The sequence below is a fragment of the Dipodomys merriami genome, unplaced genomic scaffold (assembly GCF_024711535.1).
Source record: "Dipodomys merriami isolate MVZ:Mamm:240054 unplaced genomic scaffold, mDipMer1.0.p SCAF_13, whole genome shotgun sequence".
Taxonomy (NCBI): Eukaryota; Metazoa; Chordata; class Mammalia; order Rodentia; family Heteromyidae; genus Dipodomys; species Dipodomys merriami.
Window position 1 is genome coordinate 41924484 of NW_027202604.1, and position 14286 is coordinate 41938769.

Genomic DNA, 14286 nt, shown 5'->3' on the forward strand with positions numbered 1-14286 from the left:
TGGGGTCCGGGAGGGTCCGGGAGGGTCCGGGTCCGGGGTCCGGGAGGGTGCGGGGTCCGGGTGGGTCCGGGTGGGTCCGGGAGGGTGCGGGGTCCGGGTGGGTCCGGGTGGGTCCGGGAGGGTCCGGGGTCCGGGAGGGTCCGGGTCCGGGGTCCGGGAGGGTGCGGGGTCCGGGTCCGGGGGCCCGCCGACCCGGCCTGCGCCCCGGGGCGCTCCGCGTCCGGCCGCGTCCGGCTCCGGGCCTGGGCGGCGGGCGGAAGCTCGGGGCCCGGAACGCGCGCGCCGGGCTCGGGCGGCGGCGGGCGGCTTAGCGGGCGGACCGGCGGGCGGGCGGGCGCGGGCGGCATGGCGGGCCGGCGGGTGAACGTGAACGTCGGCGTGCTGGGCCACATCGACAGCGGGAAGACGGCGCTGGCGCGCGCGCTGAGCACCACGGCCGCCACGGCCGCCTTCGACCGCCCGCCGCAGAGCCGGGCGCGCGGCGTCACGCTCGACCTGGGCTTCTCGAGCTTCGCCGCGCCGCTGCCCGGCGCCGGGGCGCTGCAGGTGACGCTGGTGGACTGCCCGGGGCACGCGTCCCTCATCCGGACCATCATCGGCGGTGAGCGGGGGGGGGGGGGGCAGGGGGGGCGGGGGTCACCGCGGGGGGCGGGGCGGGGGTCACCGCGGGGGGGCGGGGGTCACCGCGGGGGGCGGGGGTCACCGCGGGGGGGGCCGGCCCGGGGCGCGCGTCCCTCATCCGGACCATCATCGGCGGTGAGGGGGGGGGGGCGGGGGGCGGGGGTCACCGCGGGGGGCGGGGCGGGGGTCACCGCGGGGGGGGCCGGCCCCGGGCACGCGTCCCTCATCCGGACCATCACCGTCATCCCCGCCCCCTCCCAGCCACCTCGGAGGGACACCCCAACACCTCGGCCCTGCCGGGCCACAGCCGAGGTTCCCCTGGCCTGCGCCAACCAGCTCAGCACTTCCCTGGTGTCTTTTCCTTTGGTGCCAGTTCTGGGGTTGAACTCAGGGAGTCACCGATCGAGACTGTGCTGGACCCCAGGAGCCGCATCTCCATTTCCAGCTTTCTGTTGGTTATTTGGCGATAGAGTCTCCACTTGTCCTGCCTGGCCTGGCCTCAAATAGCCATCCTCAGAGCTCAGGTTCCTGGCAGTGGGGATTGGGGGGTGACCCTCAGAGCTCAGCCTCCTGGCAGCGGGGATTGGGGGTGACCCTCAGAGCTCAGGTTCCTGGCAGCAGGGATTGGGGGGTGACCCTCAGAGCTCAGGTTCCTGGCAGTGGGGATTGGGGGGTGATCCTCAGAGCTCAGGTTCCTGGCAGCGGGGATTGGGGGTGACCCTCAGAGCTCAGGTTCCTGGCAGCGGGGATTGGGGCGTGATCCTCAGAGCTCAGCCTCCTGGCAGCGGGGATTACAGGCTTGAGCCACCAGCTCCCAACTTGTATTTTTTTTTTTTGGCGGGGGGTGTCCAGTGGTGGGCCTGAACTCTGGGCCTGGGCGCTGTCCCTCAGCTCTTCAGCTCAAGGCTAGCGCTCTACCACTTGAGCCACAGCACCACTTCCGGCTTTTTTCTTTTTGCGTATGTGGTGCTGAGGAATCGAACCCAGGGCCTCATGCATGCAAGGCAAGCGCTCTACCACTGAGCCACCTTCCCAGCCCCTTGTTTTGTTTTCTTAACCCTCACCTTGGCCCTGGGAGTAAAAGGTGATCTCTCTTTCATAGCTAGAACACCTGGCATCAGGGGTGCAGGCAGGCAGGGTTCAGCGGGGCCAGCGCTGCGCCTGGGGCCCAGCTGTGAGCAAGCAGGTGTCCTCTGCTGGAGACCTGGCAGTCCCGCTTCAGGGCAGTATTTTTCTCCAGTCCATTTTAGAGTATAAATCTTCCAGGGTTAGAACTTCTGAGAGATGTAGTAATGTATGTTTTAAAGATATGGTGGGGACGAGGGACACAGCCTCCTCCTCCATCTGACTCCAGCAGCAGGAGAGGCTGAAAAATGCAGGGTCCCTGGCTTGGCCATTTGTAGTCCTCTGTCGGCTGCTAGGATTAACAGCACATTGTCTCTGGGTCTTTTGTGCGGATTGTTAATGAACAGCGGCTCTTCTGCCTGACGTGCCGCCTGAAGCTGGCCTCTGTGCCCACTGCTGGAGGGATGCTTCTTGATGAGCAGGAGCCAACAAGGGCCGAGGGGTCCTGGCGCTGTCCCCAGGGCTTCTGCCCCCAGGCTGCTGTCCTGGCGCTGTCTGCAGGCCCGCTGCCCCCAGGCCGCTGTGTCAATGGCCTGGAGAGAGCATCCTCTGGGAAGTGCGGCCAGGCTGCTGGTAGCTCCACAGGAGGGAAGCCCCACCTGAGCCTGTGCCCTGGAGGCCTGTCCCGTACATCCCTGGCATGCCTGCTGATGCTGCCTTTGGTCTCATGAATGAATGAATGTGTCTTCAGCCTTTTTTCCTTTGAGGCGGGGTCTTGCTATTTGTGCCCCTCCCCCCCCTCCCCCAGGCCTCAAGCTCACACTCTTCCTGTCTCAGCCTCTCAAGTTCAGCCAGATTTTTTTTTCGGTTGTGAGGGTTGAAATCTGGGCGCTGAGCTTTTTGGGAGCCAGATGTTTTGTGTCCCCTGGGGATGTGCACATGTGTCTGGTGCTCTGCGTGGCTCAGGCAGGGATGTGCAAAAGCAAACCAACGAACAAGAGCTTCTGCTTTTCTCCGCCCCTCACCTTTCTATGAGAATCCCTGTCCGCATTCGTTATTCCAAATTGTGGTAACTACGCGTTTATCCTAAAGCTCCCGAGATGGTTAGCAGGGCGCGTCCCTCCCCTGGGCTCCCATTCCCTTCTCCTCTCTGCTGGAAGCCGGGCCATTGCCGCGGGCCGGCCGCTGCCCCCGGCTGGGCCGCAGTCGCTCGCTGGGTCACCTGGAAGCTGTTGGGTGGCCTCCCCCCACGTGCTGCCCTCCTGGCTGGGGGCAGTGAGTGAGCTCTGCCCCCTCTTGGCTCTGCCACGCCCATGTGTCTGTGTGAGCCACACATGAGAGGCACAGCCCTGGGTTTAAATTAATGCAGAATATTTGGGCAGGAACCAACAGGAAAGAAAAATGGGAGCAGGTAGTCATATTTCATTCCGCTGGGGTACATTTTTCTTCTCATGGGGCTTGCCCTTGAGAACAAAACATATCAAATGTTAAATCAAAGAATATTTTTGTAGTCATGCTAGGAATAGAAAATAATGCAAAGAGTTTGCCTTCTTGAGGCAAATATTTTGTTGGAAGGTTATAATCAAAGTCAGAAGGGAATCATAGCCACAGCTTTTGGGAAAGCTGTAATCATTTAAAATTAATTGTTCTAAAGTTTACACTGAGCATCTCCTTTGTTTTCTATCAGCGTTTCTCCTGGATGTTTCTTCGGAATCCTGCCATTGGGGTTAGAATGAGATTTGGGCAGGCGTTCCAGGAAACAACCCGTGAGCCCCAGGACACATTCCCTTCTCCGTGGTCGGTGTTCTTTTGTTTGATGGCACCTGGCCAGGCTTGGCTCCCGTGCCTGAGCTCCGGGCTGTGGGCCTGCTCAGCAGCAGGGGTTTTGCGATGGGACTGGGATCCGCGGTCGCCCTGGGGTCCCCAGGCCGGGGAAGGCAGGGCGGGAGCCCGGCAGGGCGGGAGCCCGGCAGGGCCGGTTCCACGGGGCATTCCTCTGCTCTCTGGGGCGCCACCCAGGGCCTGACACGCAGCAGGAAGCTGATAGCGGTTTCCTTTTTTCTTTATTTGGTACTGGGGCTCGAACTCAGGGCCTCGGGCATGCTAGACCAGTACTCTACGTGAGCTATACCCCCAGCCTGAGATAAGGTGTAGCTAATGTAGCTCAGACCGGCCTCAAACTCTCCATCTTCCAAGGCTGTGGCCTCAGAATAGCTATACTCGTTGATGGTTGTGTTTTTTTCTTTCTTTTTTTTTTTTATGCCAGTCCTGGGGCTTGAACTCAGGGCCCAGGCACTGTCCCTGAGCTTCTTTCGCTGAAGGCTAGCACTCTACTACGTGAGCCATGGCGCCAGTTCTGGCTTTTTCTGTGTATGTGGTACTGAGGAATCGAACCCATGCTTCATGCATGCTAGGCAAGCCCTCTACCACTGAGCCACATTCCAGCCTAGAATATTCTGCTAGATGTCTACATGGCTGTAATGCGCATATCATGAAATCTGTCCATTTGAAGTACACACATTGGCTTTTGGTATTTCATGGAATTGCTTGGTCTGGGCCATAAGCCCCGTGCAGAGCGCTTTCTTTGCCACGTGAAGAAGCGGGGCTTGCTGCAGCGCTCCTCGTGCCCCGTTACAGGCTCCGTGCCTGTGGATCGCCTCGCTCCTCATGCCCCGTTACAGGCTCCGTGCCTGTGGATCGCCTCGCTCCTCATGCCCCGTTACAGGCTCCGTGCCTGTGGATCGCCTCGCTCCTCATGCCCCGTTTACAGGCTCCGTACCTGTGGATCGCCTCTGCTGGACATTTTACAGGAACGCCGTCCCATGGGAGGTGATTTCTGTGTGTTTGATTTCTTGTACTTAGCATATACCTTGTGGCTGTTATCAGTAAGGAGGCTTGAACTCAGGGTCTGGCTCTATCCCTGAGGTCTTTTGCTCAAGGCTAGCATTCTACCCCAGCTCCACTTGCAGTTTTTGAGTGGTTGGTTAATTGGAGGTAAGAGTCTCATGCGGACTTTTCTGCCCTGCTTGGTTTTGAGTCCCCATCCTCAGATCTAAGCCTCCTGAGGTGTGGGCTGCCAGCGCCCCCAAAACGTCTTTGCTTCCTCATATTCATTTTGATCGTTTGTTAGTTGTTGAGAGGAGTTACACCTTTAGACTCCTCAGTTTGTGTATGCCTAAACCCCTGGATATGTTATCATGCATGTCTGTATTTTATATCGAACTTCCACATAGGAGGGAAAACACATGCCGATTGTCTCTCTGAGCCTGACTCACCTCACTTAATGGAATTCTTTCAAGGCAGTCCATTTCCCTGCAAATGACATCGTATTCTTTCTAACAGATGGGTTCCATTGTACATGTGTACCACATTCTCTTGATCCATTCATCTATTGTCGGGCATCTGGGCTGTTTCCATAACTTTGCTATCATGAACAGTGCAGCAGTGACCATGTAAACAAAGGTGTCTTTACCATGTCCTGATTTGTAATGATCTGGGTAGATGCCCAAAGAGTAGTATGGCTGGATGGGAGGGAAGGTTAGTGTTTTGAGGAATCTCCAAACCGCCTTCCAGAGTGTTGGTTCTAGTTTACCTTCCTTCCCATGGAAAGGCTTCCTTTCCCGTATTTGTTGCTCTTTGTATTCTCTACACTGGGGGAGATGAAATCTCAGTGTTGTTTCGATTGTATTTGTTTTATATTCAGGATGTGGAACTTTTCCTCATGTGTTCATTGGCCATTCTTTTTTTTTTCTGAGAAGTCTCTAGTTAGCTTCTTTGTCTGTCTGTTAGTTGAGTTACCAGTTGGGGAGAGGCTTCATTTTTGAGCCCCTTCAGCCCCTCGCTGGTAAGCGCTTCCCAGCCTGCTGGCTGTTTTGATTCAGCTTCGTAGCTGTGCCCTGAGCTGTGCAGTCACTTTTCAGTTTGATACAATCTTATTTGTCAAGTCTCTCTCCTATTTGCTGAGTACTTGTGTCTTGCTTCAGAAAGTTCTTGCCTGTGCCAATAAGTTCTAAGGTGTCTCCTATTCCTTTTTGTAGTAGCTTCAAGGTTTCAGATCTGACATTGAGGTCTTTGATCCTTTTTGTGTGTGTGTTTGCTGGTCCTGGACTTGAAATCAGGGCCTAGACGCTGTCCCTGAGCTTTTTTGCTCAAGGCTAGCACTCTACCCCTTGAACCACTGTTCCACATTTGACTTTTGGTGGTTAATTGGAGGTCAAAGTCTGATGGACTTTCCTCCTCAGGCTGGCTTTGAACCAAGATCCTCAGATCTCAGCCACCTGAGTGGCTGGGCTGACCGGCGTGCCTGCCAGTGCCCCGCCGTGGGAACCGTGTTAATCTGCAGTGGCGCGGGGCTCAGGTTGCCTCTCTCGTTCTGTTCCCGACCCATGAGGACATCTGGGCCGCGACACCTTGTTCTGGGGTGCTGGCAGCCCATCTGTGGAAGTGGCCAGCGGCGCTGCTGTCTGATGTCTTATCCACTTACTGGATTCTGCACACACGGCGTGGAGGTGTGGCTCTGTTGTGGAGCACTGGCCGATGAGCAAAAGTAGCCATAGGTACTGAATTTGAGTCCCAGCCTCAGACCAAGAAAGAGAAAAAGATTGTGCATACACACACCCAGCTTCGTTTTGGATGTAAAGGCAGACATTGGCCAGGGGCCTGAGTCCAGGGGAGGGAGAAGGGGTGTAGAGGAGCACGAAGATACGAAGATAGGTGCCCAGGCCGGGCAAGGGGGGTTTCCCTGTGGCGGGAGGCAGCACCCAGCCTAAAAGGAGCCGGGGAGACGGCCTGTTGGGGTCCGGTGTGGAGCACCCCGGTCCTGGCTGGCATGGCCGCACCCTGGGAAGGTCATGGAACCGTCCTGCCAAGTTCTGGCAGGAGGAGCTGTCCAGTTGGACATTTGCAGGTGTTGGGGTGTGCCAGTGGGGAGGGCTGGGAGACAGGGCAGGGCTGGGTGGGGGTGGCTGGGGGAGGGGTGGCTGGGACCGCCCCTGGGGGGTGAGGGAGAGGGGTGTGCCCCAGGGGTGCAGCGTGGGGGATGGCGGCAGAGCCCTGGGAGCTCACCTGTGTGCTGTGCGCCCTCCCGCCTCCCGCCACCCGCCTCCCACCCCCTCTGTCACCCGCCTCCCGCCACCCCCCCGCCTCCCACCCCCTCTGTCACCCGCCTCCCGCCACCCCCCCCGCCTCCCACCCCCGCCACCCGCCACCCCCCCCCACCTCCCACCACCCCTGCCACCCGCCACCCCCCCCCCCCGCCTCCCACCACCCGCCTCCCACCCCCCTGCCACCCGCCTCCCACCCCCTCTGTCACCCGCCTCCCGCCACCCCCCCCGCCTCCCACCCCCCTGCCACCCGCCTCCCACCACCCCCCCCTGCCTCCCACCCCCTCTGTCACCCGCCACCCCCCCCCCGCCTCCCACCCCCTCTGTCACCCGCCTCCCACCACCCCCCTGCCTCCCACCCCCTCTGTCACCCGCCACCCCCCCCCGCCTCCCACCACCCCCCGCCTCCCGCCACCCCCCGCCTCCCACCACCCCCCCCCGCCACCCGCCACCCCCCGCCTCCCGCCTCCCGCCACCCCCCCTCCCGCCTCCCGCCACCCCCCCTCCTGCCTCCCGCCACCCCCCCTCCCGCCTCCCGCCTCCCGCCACCCCCCCTCCCGCCTCCCGCCACCCCCCCCCGCCACCCCCCGCCTCCCGCCTCCCGCCACCCCCCCTCCCGCCTCCCGCCACCCCCCCTCCCGCCTCCCGCCACCCCCCCCCGCCACCCGCCACCCCCCGCCTCCCGCCTCCCGCCACCCCCCCTCCCGCCTCCCGCCACCCCCCCTCCCGCCTCCCGCCACCCCCCCTCCCGCCTCCCGCCACCCCCCCTCCTGCCTCCCGCCACCCCCCCTCCCGCCTCCCGCCACCCGCCTCCCGCCACCCCCCCTCCCGCCTCCCGCCACCCGCCTCCCGCCACCCGCCACCCCCCCTCCCGCCTCCCGCCACCCGCCTCCCGCCTCCCGCCACCCCCCCCTGCCTCCCACCCCCTCTGTCACCCGCCACCCCCCCCCCGCCTCCCACCCCCTCTGTCACCCGCCTCCCACCACCCCCCTGCCTCCCACCCCCTCTGTCACCCGCCACCCCCCCCGCCTCCCACCACCCCCCGCCTCCCGCCACCCCCCGCCTCCCACCACCCCCCGCCTCCCGCCTCCCGCCACCCCCCCTCCCGCCTCCCGCCACCCCCCCTCCCGCCTCCCGCCACCCCCCCTCCCGCCTCCCGCCACCCCCCCTCCCGCCTCCCACCACCCCCCCTCCCGCCTCCCGCCACCCCCCCCGCCACCCGCCTCCCGCCTCCCGCCACCCCCCCTCCCGCCTCCCGCCTCCCGCCACCCCCCCTCCCGCCTCCCGCCTCCCGCCACCCCCCCTCCCGCCTCCCGCCACCCCCCCTCCCGCCTCCCGCCTCCCGCCACCCCCCCTCCCGCCTCCCGCCACCCCCCCTCCCGCCTCCCGCCTCCCGCCACCCGCCTCCCGCCACCCGCCTCCCGCCTCCCGCCTCCCGCCTCCCGCCACCCCCCCTCCTGCCTCCCGCCACCCCCCCTCCCGCCTCCCGCCACCCCCCCTCCTGCCTCCCGCCACCCCCCCTCCCGCCTCCCGCCACCCGCCTCCCACCCCCTCTGTCACCCGCCTCCCGCCACCCCCCCCGCCTCCCACCCCCCTGCCACCCGCCTCCCACCACCCCCCCCTGCCTCCCACCCCCCTGCCACCCGCCTCCCACCACCCCCCCCTGCCTCCCACCCCCTCTGTCACCCGCCACCCCCCCCCGCCTCCCACCCCCTCTGTCACCCGCCTCCCACCACCCCCCTGCCTCCCACCCCCTCTGTCACCCGCCACCCCCCCCGCCTCCCACCACCCCCCGCCTCCCGCCACCCCCCGCCTCCCGCCACCCCCCCCAGCCTCCTGCCACCCCCCGCCTCTCGCCACCCCCCCCGCCTCCCACCCCCCCCGCCTCCCACCCCCCCCGCCACCCCCCCCCACCTCCCACCCCCCCCGCCACCCCCCCCCCCCGCCTCCCGCCACACCCCCGCACCTCCCGCCACACCCTCCCGCCTCCCACACCCCCGCCACCCCGCCACCCCCCCCCCCCCCGCCTCCTGCCACCCCTGCCAGCCTGTCCCTGGAGACTGGGCCTGAGCTGCGAAGCCTGGGCCTGGTCCGGCTGGGTTCCCGCGGGCCTGTGCCTGCCTGGCACAGGTGTGGCACTAAAGAGCAGTTCACAGGGACAGACTGGGAGGGGCTCCGGTGCCTCTGCTGCCCCCTGCCTCTACCCCCCTCTGCCCCAGAGCCGGAGAGCTGTGCTCTGGTCATTGGGTCTTTTACCTCCCCGGGTGTGGGTGTGGGGGTGGGGGTGGGGGTGGGGGTGGGGGTGGGGGTGGGGGTGGGGGTGGTGTGTGAGGAGGCCCGAAGCCACGCCTGAGCCTCAGCTCCTGCTGTGGAGAGAGAAGCTGCCCCCCCCCCCCCCCCCCGTCTTGCCTTGTGAGCGGGCCTTTCTTGTCTTGGGGCCTTCAGAAAGACAGAAAGAGATCCCTTTGTCTCTAACCCACTTCCTGAGGATATTTATGTGCGGGCACACACAGGTGCTAGGTGTAGATACACCTGAGTTTTCACCTTTAAAAATACTGCTTCAGATTTGTCAGGGGCCCTCCCTGGCCCGAGGGACCCTCCCGGCCTGTGCGCATTTAGTGGTGGCTTGGAGTCCGTGGTGGTCTGGAGCCCACGGTGGTGGTCGGTGCTGTGCCTGGGCTCACTCCAGGCCCCACAGCTACATTGCAGGGTGGCCTGAAGCCACCTGCGGCTCTGGCGGGCAGAGAGGTCACACTTTCCATCAGCAGGATCCCGGGTTCAGCTGCGCTGCGACGGGACCGCAGGGCAGGCTGCCGGGAAGCGAGGGGTGAGCTGCACCCACCGCGCTCACGGCCAGCACTCGGCACCGGCTGGAAGGACGTCTGCAGAGGTCCATCAGTATTTCCAGAACATTCTTTGTAACAGGAATGCTGTATCACCATATGATTCTGCAGGGCAGCTGTGAGCCTTGTGTGATCATTTGAGCATTTGAAAATGGTGGCTAGTGCAGCTGAGGCATTGAATTAACTTTTAAACGATTATGTTTTAAACTAAATTTTCATTTTTTTAAAACAAATTTACATTTGAATGGGCACGTGTGTCTGAGGACAGTGGGATTCCGGCTGGGAATCCCTCCGGTGTGTGGCTCTTTGGGGGCGTGGCCTGGGCTCCAGCCTCCCTCCTGCTGGGCCGGGCAGGGCCTTCCCTGCTTTCCTGCTCTCTAGGCCAGGCCCCACCTGTGGCCCTGCCAGCCTGCACAGGGCTCCTGACGGGCACAGTCCCAGCACCAGAGTTCCTTCCGAGACCGCTTCAGGCAGTTCCACATTCCCACCCAGCCTCCGGATCTCAGCCTCCTGCCCCTGAGGCTGGAAGTTCTTCTTCATTGCAGCTGTTAACGCTCTGCGTGAAGCTTCAGATGCCCTCTGGGCATAAGGCTCACGTGTCTGACAAAGCCCTCCCGGCTCCGCAGCTCCACCTTGGTCTGGGAACCAGGCCTCTGCGCAGACCGCGTCAGCCCTGATGCCATGCGCTCTGGCTACACAGCTGTTCTGGGGAGCCTTATAGCTTCGACCTCTCAGGCTGGAATAAATGGCCTTCGTTTCGGGGCCTGTAACATCCCATAGGTACCCTGGAGTCTCCTCCTCCTCAGGTGCCAGTCTCCGGGTACAAGATGATGCTCTCTAGTGGGCTCCATGCCCTGTGGACAGGCCCAGGCAGAGGTTGGCACAGAGTGAATGTGATGCATGCACAGGGTGAATATTGGATGTATGCATGAAAGAAGGAAAAAAGAAAGGGAGGGAAGGAGGAAGGGAGGAAGTCATTTTTATTGCTTGTGCCAAGTACCCACCCTCCCATGGTTCTCCAAACAGCAGAGCAGAGTTCAGCAGTGGAAGGAACCTGCCTTCCGGTTAGTCAGGTTAACCTTTCCATGGGAATTCAATCCGCGCATTTCATTTTCAGGCCACTTTGCGTAGCAAAGTGGTTTAACTCGTAGCAGATTCTGCAGTGCTGATGGTTAATTTCATGGCCCTCGAGGTCGGCACGCCCGTGCCAGGAGCATGGCAGTCCCACCGCACACCGCGAGCGCCAGCGCGCTCTCGCGCTGCGGACGGCGTTGCTGTGGCGCTGCTCAGACACCCCTGAACAGGCGGGTTTTGAATTAATAGTGGTGACCCTTTGGGGAACATTTTTAAAAGCTGTAACATAGATCCCTCCCTGGCCCTGTGTTTTCCTTTCTTCCCTCAGTTCAAAGGGGCCGAGTTGTCTCATAGGTTTTTGCCGGCAGTCTTCAGCTTGACCCTGGTTGTGTAAATCTGCAGGAGGAAATTTGAACAACTTGTACTTTAGTCATTCTTCTGCCTCTGTGAACCTTTAACCCTGGGTTTCTCTGGAGCCCAGGCTGCATTGTCACCGCAGTCCTGCTGGGGCTTTCAAAGGGCATTGTCTAGTGCGTCTGTTTCCACTTTGCTACTGGCGTTCTTTAGAGGAAGGGTATTAATTCAGACCTGATTCTGAGACAGGAGGAGGATTTTAAACTTGCCCCAGAGCTCGGGGTTGGGGAAATGAGTGTAATGCAAGCCTGTGGCCCATGTCGGTGATCATTCTGCAAATCGAGTGCCAAGGAGGAAGGCAGAGGGTTCAGGAAGGCGAGCAGCGTTCCAGCTGACCAGAGGAGACCTTGGCTCCACCAACATGACCCAAGAGGCCGCTGGCTCTGGTCATCCGGTCCCGGTCCAGCGTCTCCCAGAATGTGACATTCCCGAAGCCCAGCCCAGGGTGTTCATAGGAAGTCAGGGGTGAACTTGGGGTCCCAGAGACCTTTACAAACAGGCCCGTAGTAAGAGACATGACCGTAAAGAGAGAGGGCTGTCAGGGTAGAAAGCCAAGTTCCAACGTGTCTGCGCTGGCATCCCCTGAGGTCTCACCTGCGCACCCTCTGCAGCCCCTGTCACCTGGCGTCCCTCTGTCAGCCACGGCTCACTGTTAGGGCCTGGGCGCGAGTCTCCTCATGCGTGAGCGTGGCCCCGCAGTCACACGTCTCCTCACGTGTGAGCGTGGCCCACAGTCATGCGTCTCCTCACGCGTGAGCGTGGCCCGCAGTCACGCGTCTCCTCATGCGTGAGCGTGGCCCCGCAGTCACGCGTCTCCCCACGCATGAGCGTGGCCTGCAGTCACGCATCTCCTCACGTGTGAGCGTGGCCCGCAGTCACGCGTCTCCTCACGTGTGAGCGTGGCCCGCAGTCACGCGTCTCCTCACGCATGAGTGTGGCCCGCAGTCACGCGTCTCCTCATGCGTGAGCGTGGCCCTCAGTCACACGTCTCCTCACGCTAGCGTGGCCCCCAGTCACGCATCTCCTCACACGTGAGCGTGGCCCGCAGTCACACGTCTCCTCACGCGTGAGCGTGGCCCCCAGTCACGCGTCTCCTCACGCATGAGCGTGGCCCGCAGTCACACGTCTCCCCACGCATGAGCGTGGCCCGCAGTCACACATCTCACACGTGAGCGTGGCCCGCAGTCACGCGTCTCCCCACGCATGAGCGTGGCCCTCAGTCACACGTCTCCTCACGCATGAGCGTGGCCCTCAGTCACACGTCTCCTCACGCATGAGCGTGGCCCTCAGTCATGCGTCTCCTCACACATGAGCATGGCCTGCAGTCACGCGTCTCCTCACGCATGAGCGTGGCCCCTGTCACGCGTCTCCTCACGCATGAGCGTGGCCCCTGTCACACGTCTCCTCACACATGAGCATGGCCCTCAGTCACACGTCTCCTCACGCTAGCGTGGCCCTCAGTCACACGTCTCCACGCTAGCGTGGCCCCTGTCACACGTCTCCTCACACATGAGCGTGGCCCTCAGTCACGCGTCTCCTCACACATGAGCGTGGCCCCTGTCACACGTCTCCTCACGCATGAGCGTGGCCCGCAGTCACACGTCTCCTCACGCTAGCGTGGCCCGCAGTCACACGTCTCCTCACGCGTGAGCGTGGCCCTCAGTCACACGTCTCCTCACGCGTGAGCGTGGCCCTCAGTCACACGTCTCCTCACGCGTGAGCGTGGCCCTCAGTCATGCGTGAGCGTGGCGTGGCTGTGAGGCCCTCAGGTGTGTCGTGTTTGCCGGCGGGGTACTCACGCTGTAGTAAGGAGGAGTGAGCTGACGTGTAGTGGTTGCAGGCGGAGCCTCGGGCCTCAGCGGCTGTCCCGGAAGCTGCCTGCGCGCAGGGCTGTTGGAGCGCCGGGCCCAGCTCCTCCGCTGCCTTTCTTCCTTGTTTTCTTAGAGCCTCAAAGACTGGCCTCAGGGACGGTGTGCCTGAAGCTTGGGAGGAGGAGGAGAGGTGGTCGTTGCATTCATGTTTTCGTTCTGCACGCCAGGCTGCGGCCCGCGCCCTGCAAGGCAGCCCCTCTGCCGCCGCTGGCCCAGGCCTCCAGGGGAGGCAGGTGGAGAGCCGGCTGAGGCGCTGCGGACGGGCCGGGGAGCGTTGGGCAGAAGGACCGTCTGGGAGGCAGAGGGAGTGGGGCCCTGAGCACCGGCTTGGGCAGGGGCTGTCGGGCGGCCTGGAGGGACTGTGCAGCGCCGGAGGGCCCCGGTGGGCCGCAGAGCGGGCCGCGTGCACGCGGGGCCCCTTGGGCCCCCCTGCGTCTGTGGTGCACGAAGTGGTGCCCTGGGGAGGTGTGGGCCCGCCCCCCCTCCCCCCCCCCCCCCCCCCCCCGGCCTGGCGGGCAGATCCTGGGGAGGTGTGGGCCTCCCCCCCCCCCCCCCCGCCTGGAGGGCAGATCCTGGGGAGGAGTGGGCCTCCCCCCCCCCTGCCTGGAGGGCAGATCCTGGGGAGGAGTGGGCCTTCCCCCCCCCCCCCCCCCCGCCTGGAGGGCAGATCCTGGGGAGGTGTGGGCCTCCCTGGCCTGGCGGTCAGCCTCCTCAGTCCTGTCTGTTCCGGCCTTGTAAGCCAGTCTCCTTTCCGCGGTGAGTGGAAGCGGGGTTGGCAGGCAGTCTTGGCATAAGGCAAATTAGACATTTTTCACTCCTTTGTGATTGTGTCTGGCCACTAAACATTGGCACATTGGCTGCCTGTGATGTACGGGCGGCGTGGAGGTCTAGACCACGAGCAGTGTGAGGCGAGCTGCCTCGTCACAGAGCCGTGTGCGGATGCAGGGCCGGCCTTGTGCGCCCCCCCCCCGAAATGTCACCCTTTCTTTCTCCAGGAGCAAGGTCCGTGGGACTTGGCTGGCTCTGCTGGTCTCTCCAGGGTAAGGGCGGGGTGCAGACGGTGCATGGCTCTTCTTCAGAGCCAGAGGACCCTTGCTTCAGGGAAGCCCAAGGCCTCCCCGCCCAGGTTGTACCCCCCAGCCTTTGCCTAGCCGTAGCTCACAGCGATGTCTGTCTGATTTCCTAAACTTCATTAGTAAGAGTATTTTTGTATATCGCCAGTACTGGGGCTTGAACTCAAGGCCTTGTGCTCTCTTGCTCAAAGCTGGTGTTCTACCACTTGAACCACAGCTCCAT

General features: G+C 63.0%; 1 protein-coding gene across 3 annotated transcripts in view; it reads left to right on the top strand.

The window, feature by feature from the left end:
- The first annotated feature begins 326 nt into the window (after positions 1-326).
- The window catches only part of LOC138824876 (selenocysteine-specific elongation factor-like), a 138822-nt gene continuing 124862 nt past the window's right edge, over positions 327-14286 (top strand). For 2 of the 3 annotated variants that reach the window (XM_070019297.1, XM_070019299.1), the window contains exon 1: positions 327-601. In XM_070019297.1, coding sequence (XP_069875398.1) covers positions 346-601 — 256 coding nt within the window. In that variant the 5' untranslated portion in view covers positions 327-345. Of the gene's footprint in view, positions 602-733; positions 757-14286 lie in introns of those variants that run through there. The other variant, XM_070019298.1, reaches the window with a different exon arrangement.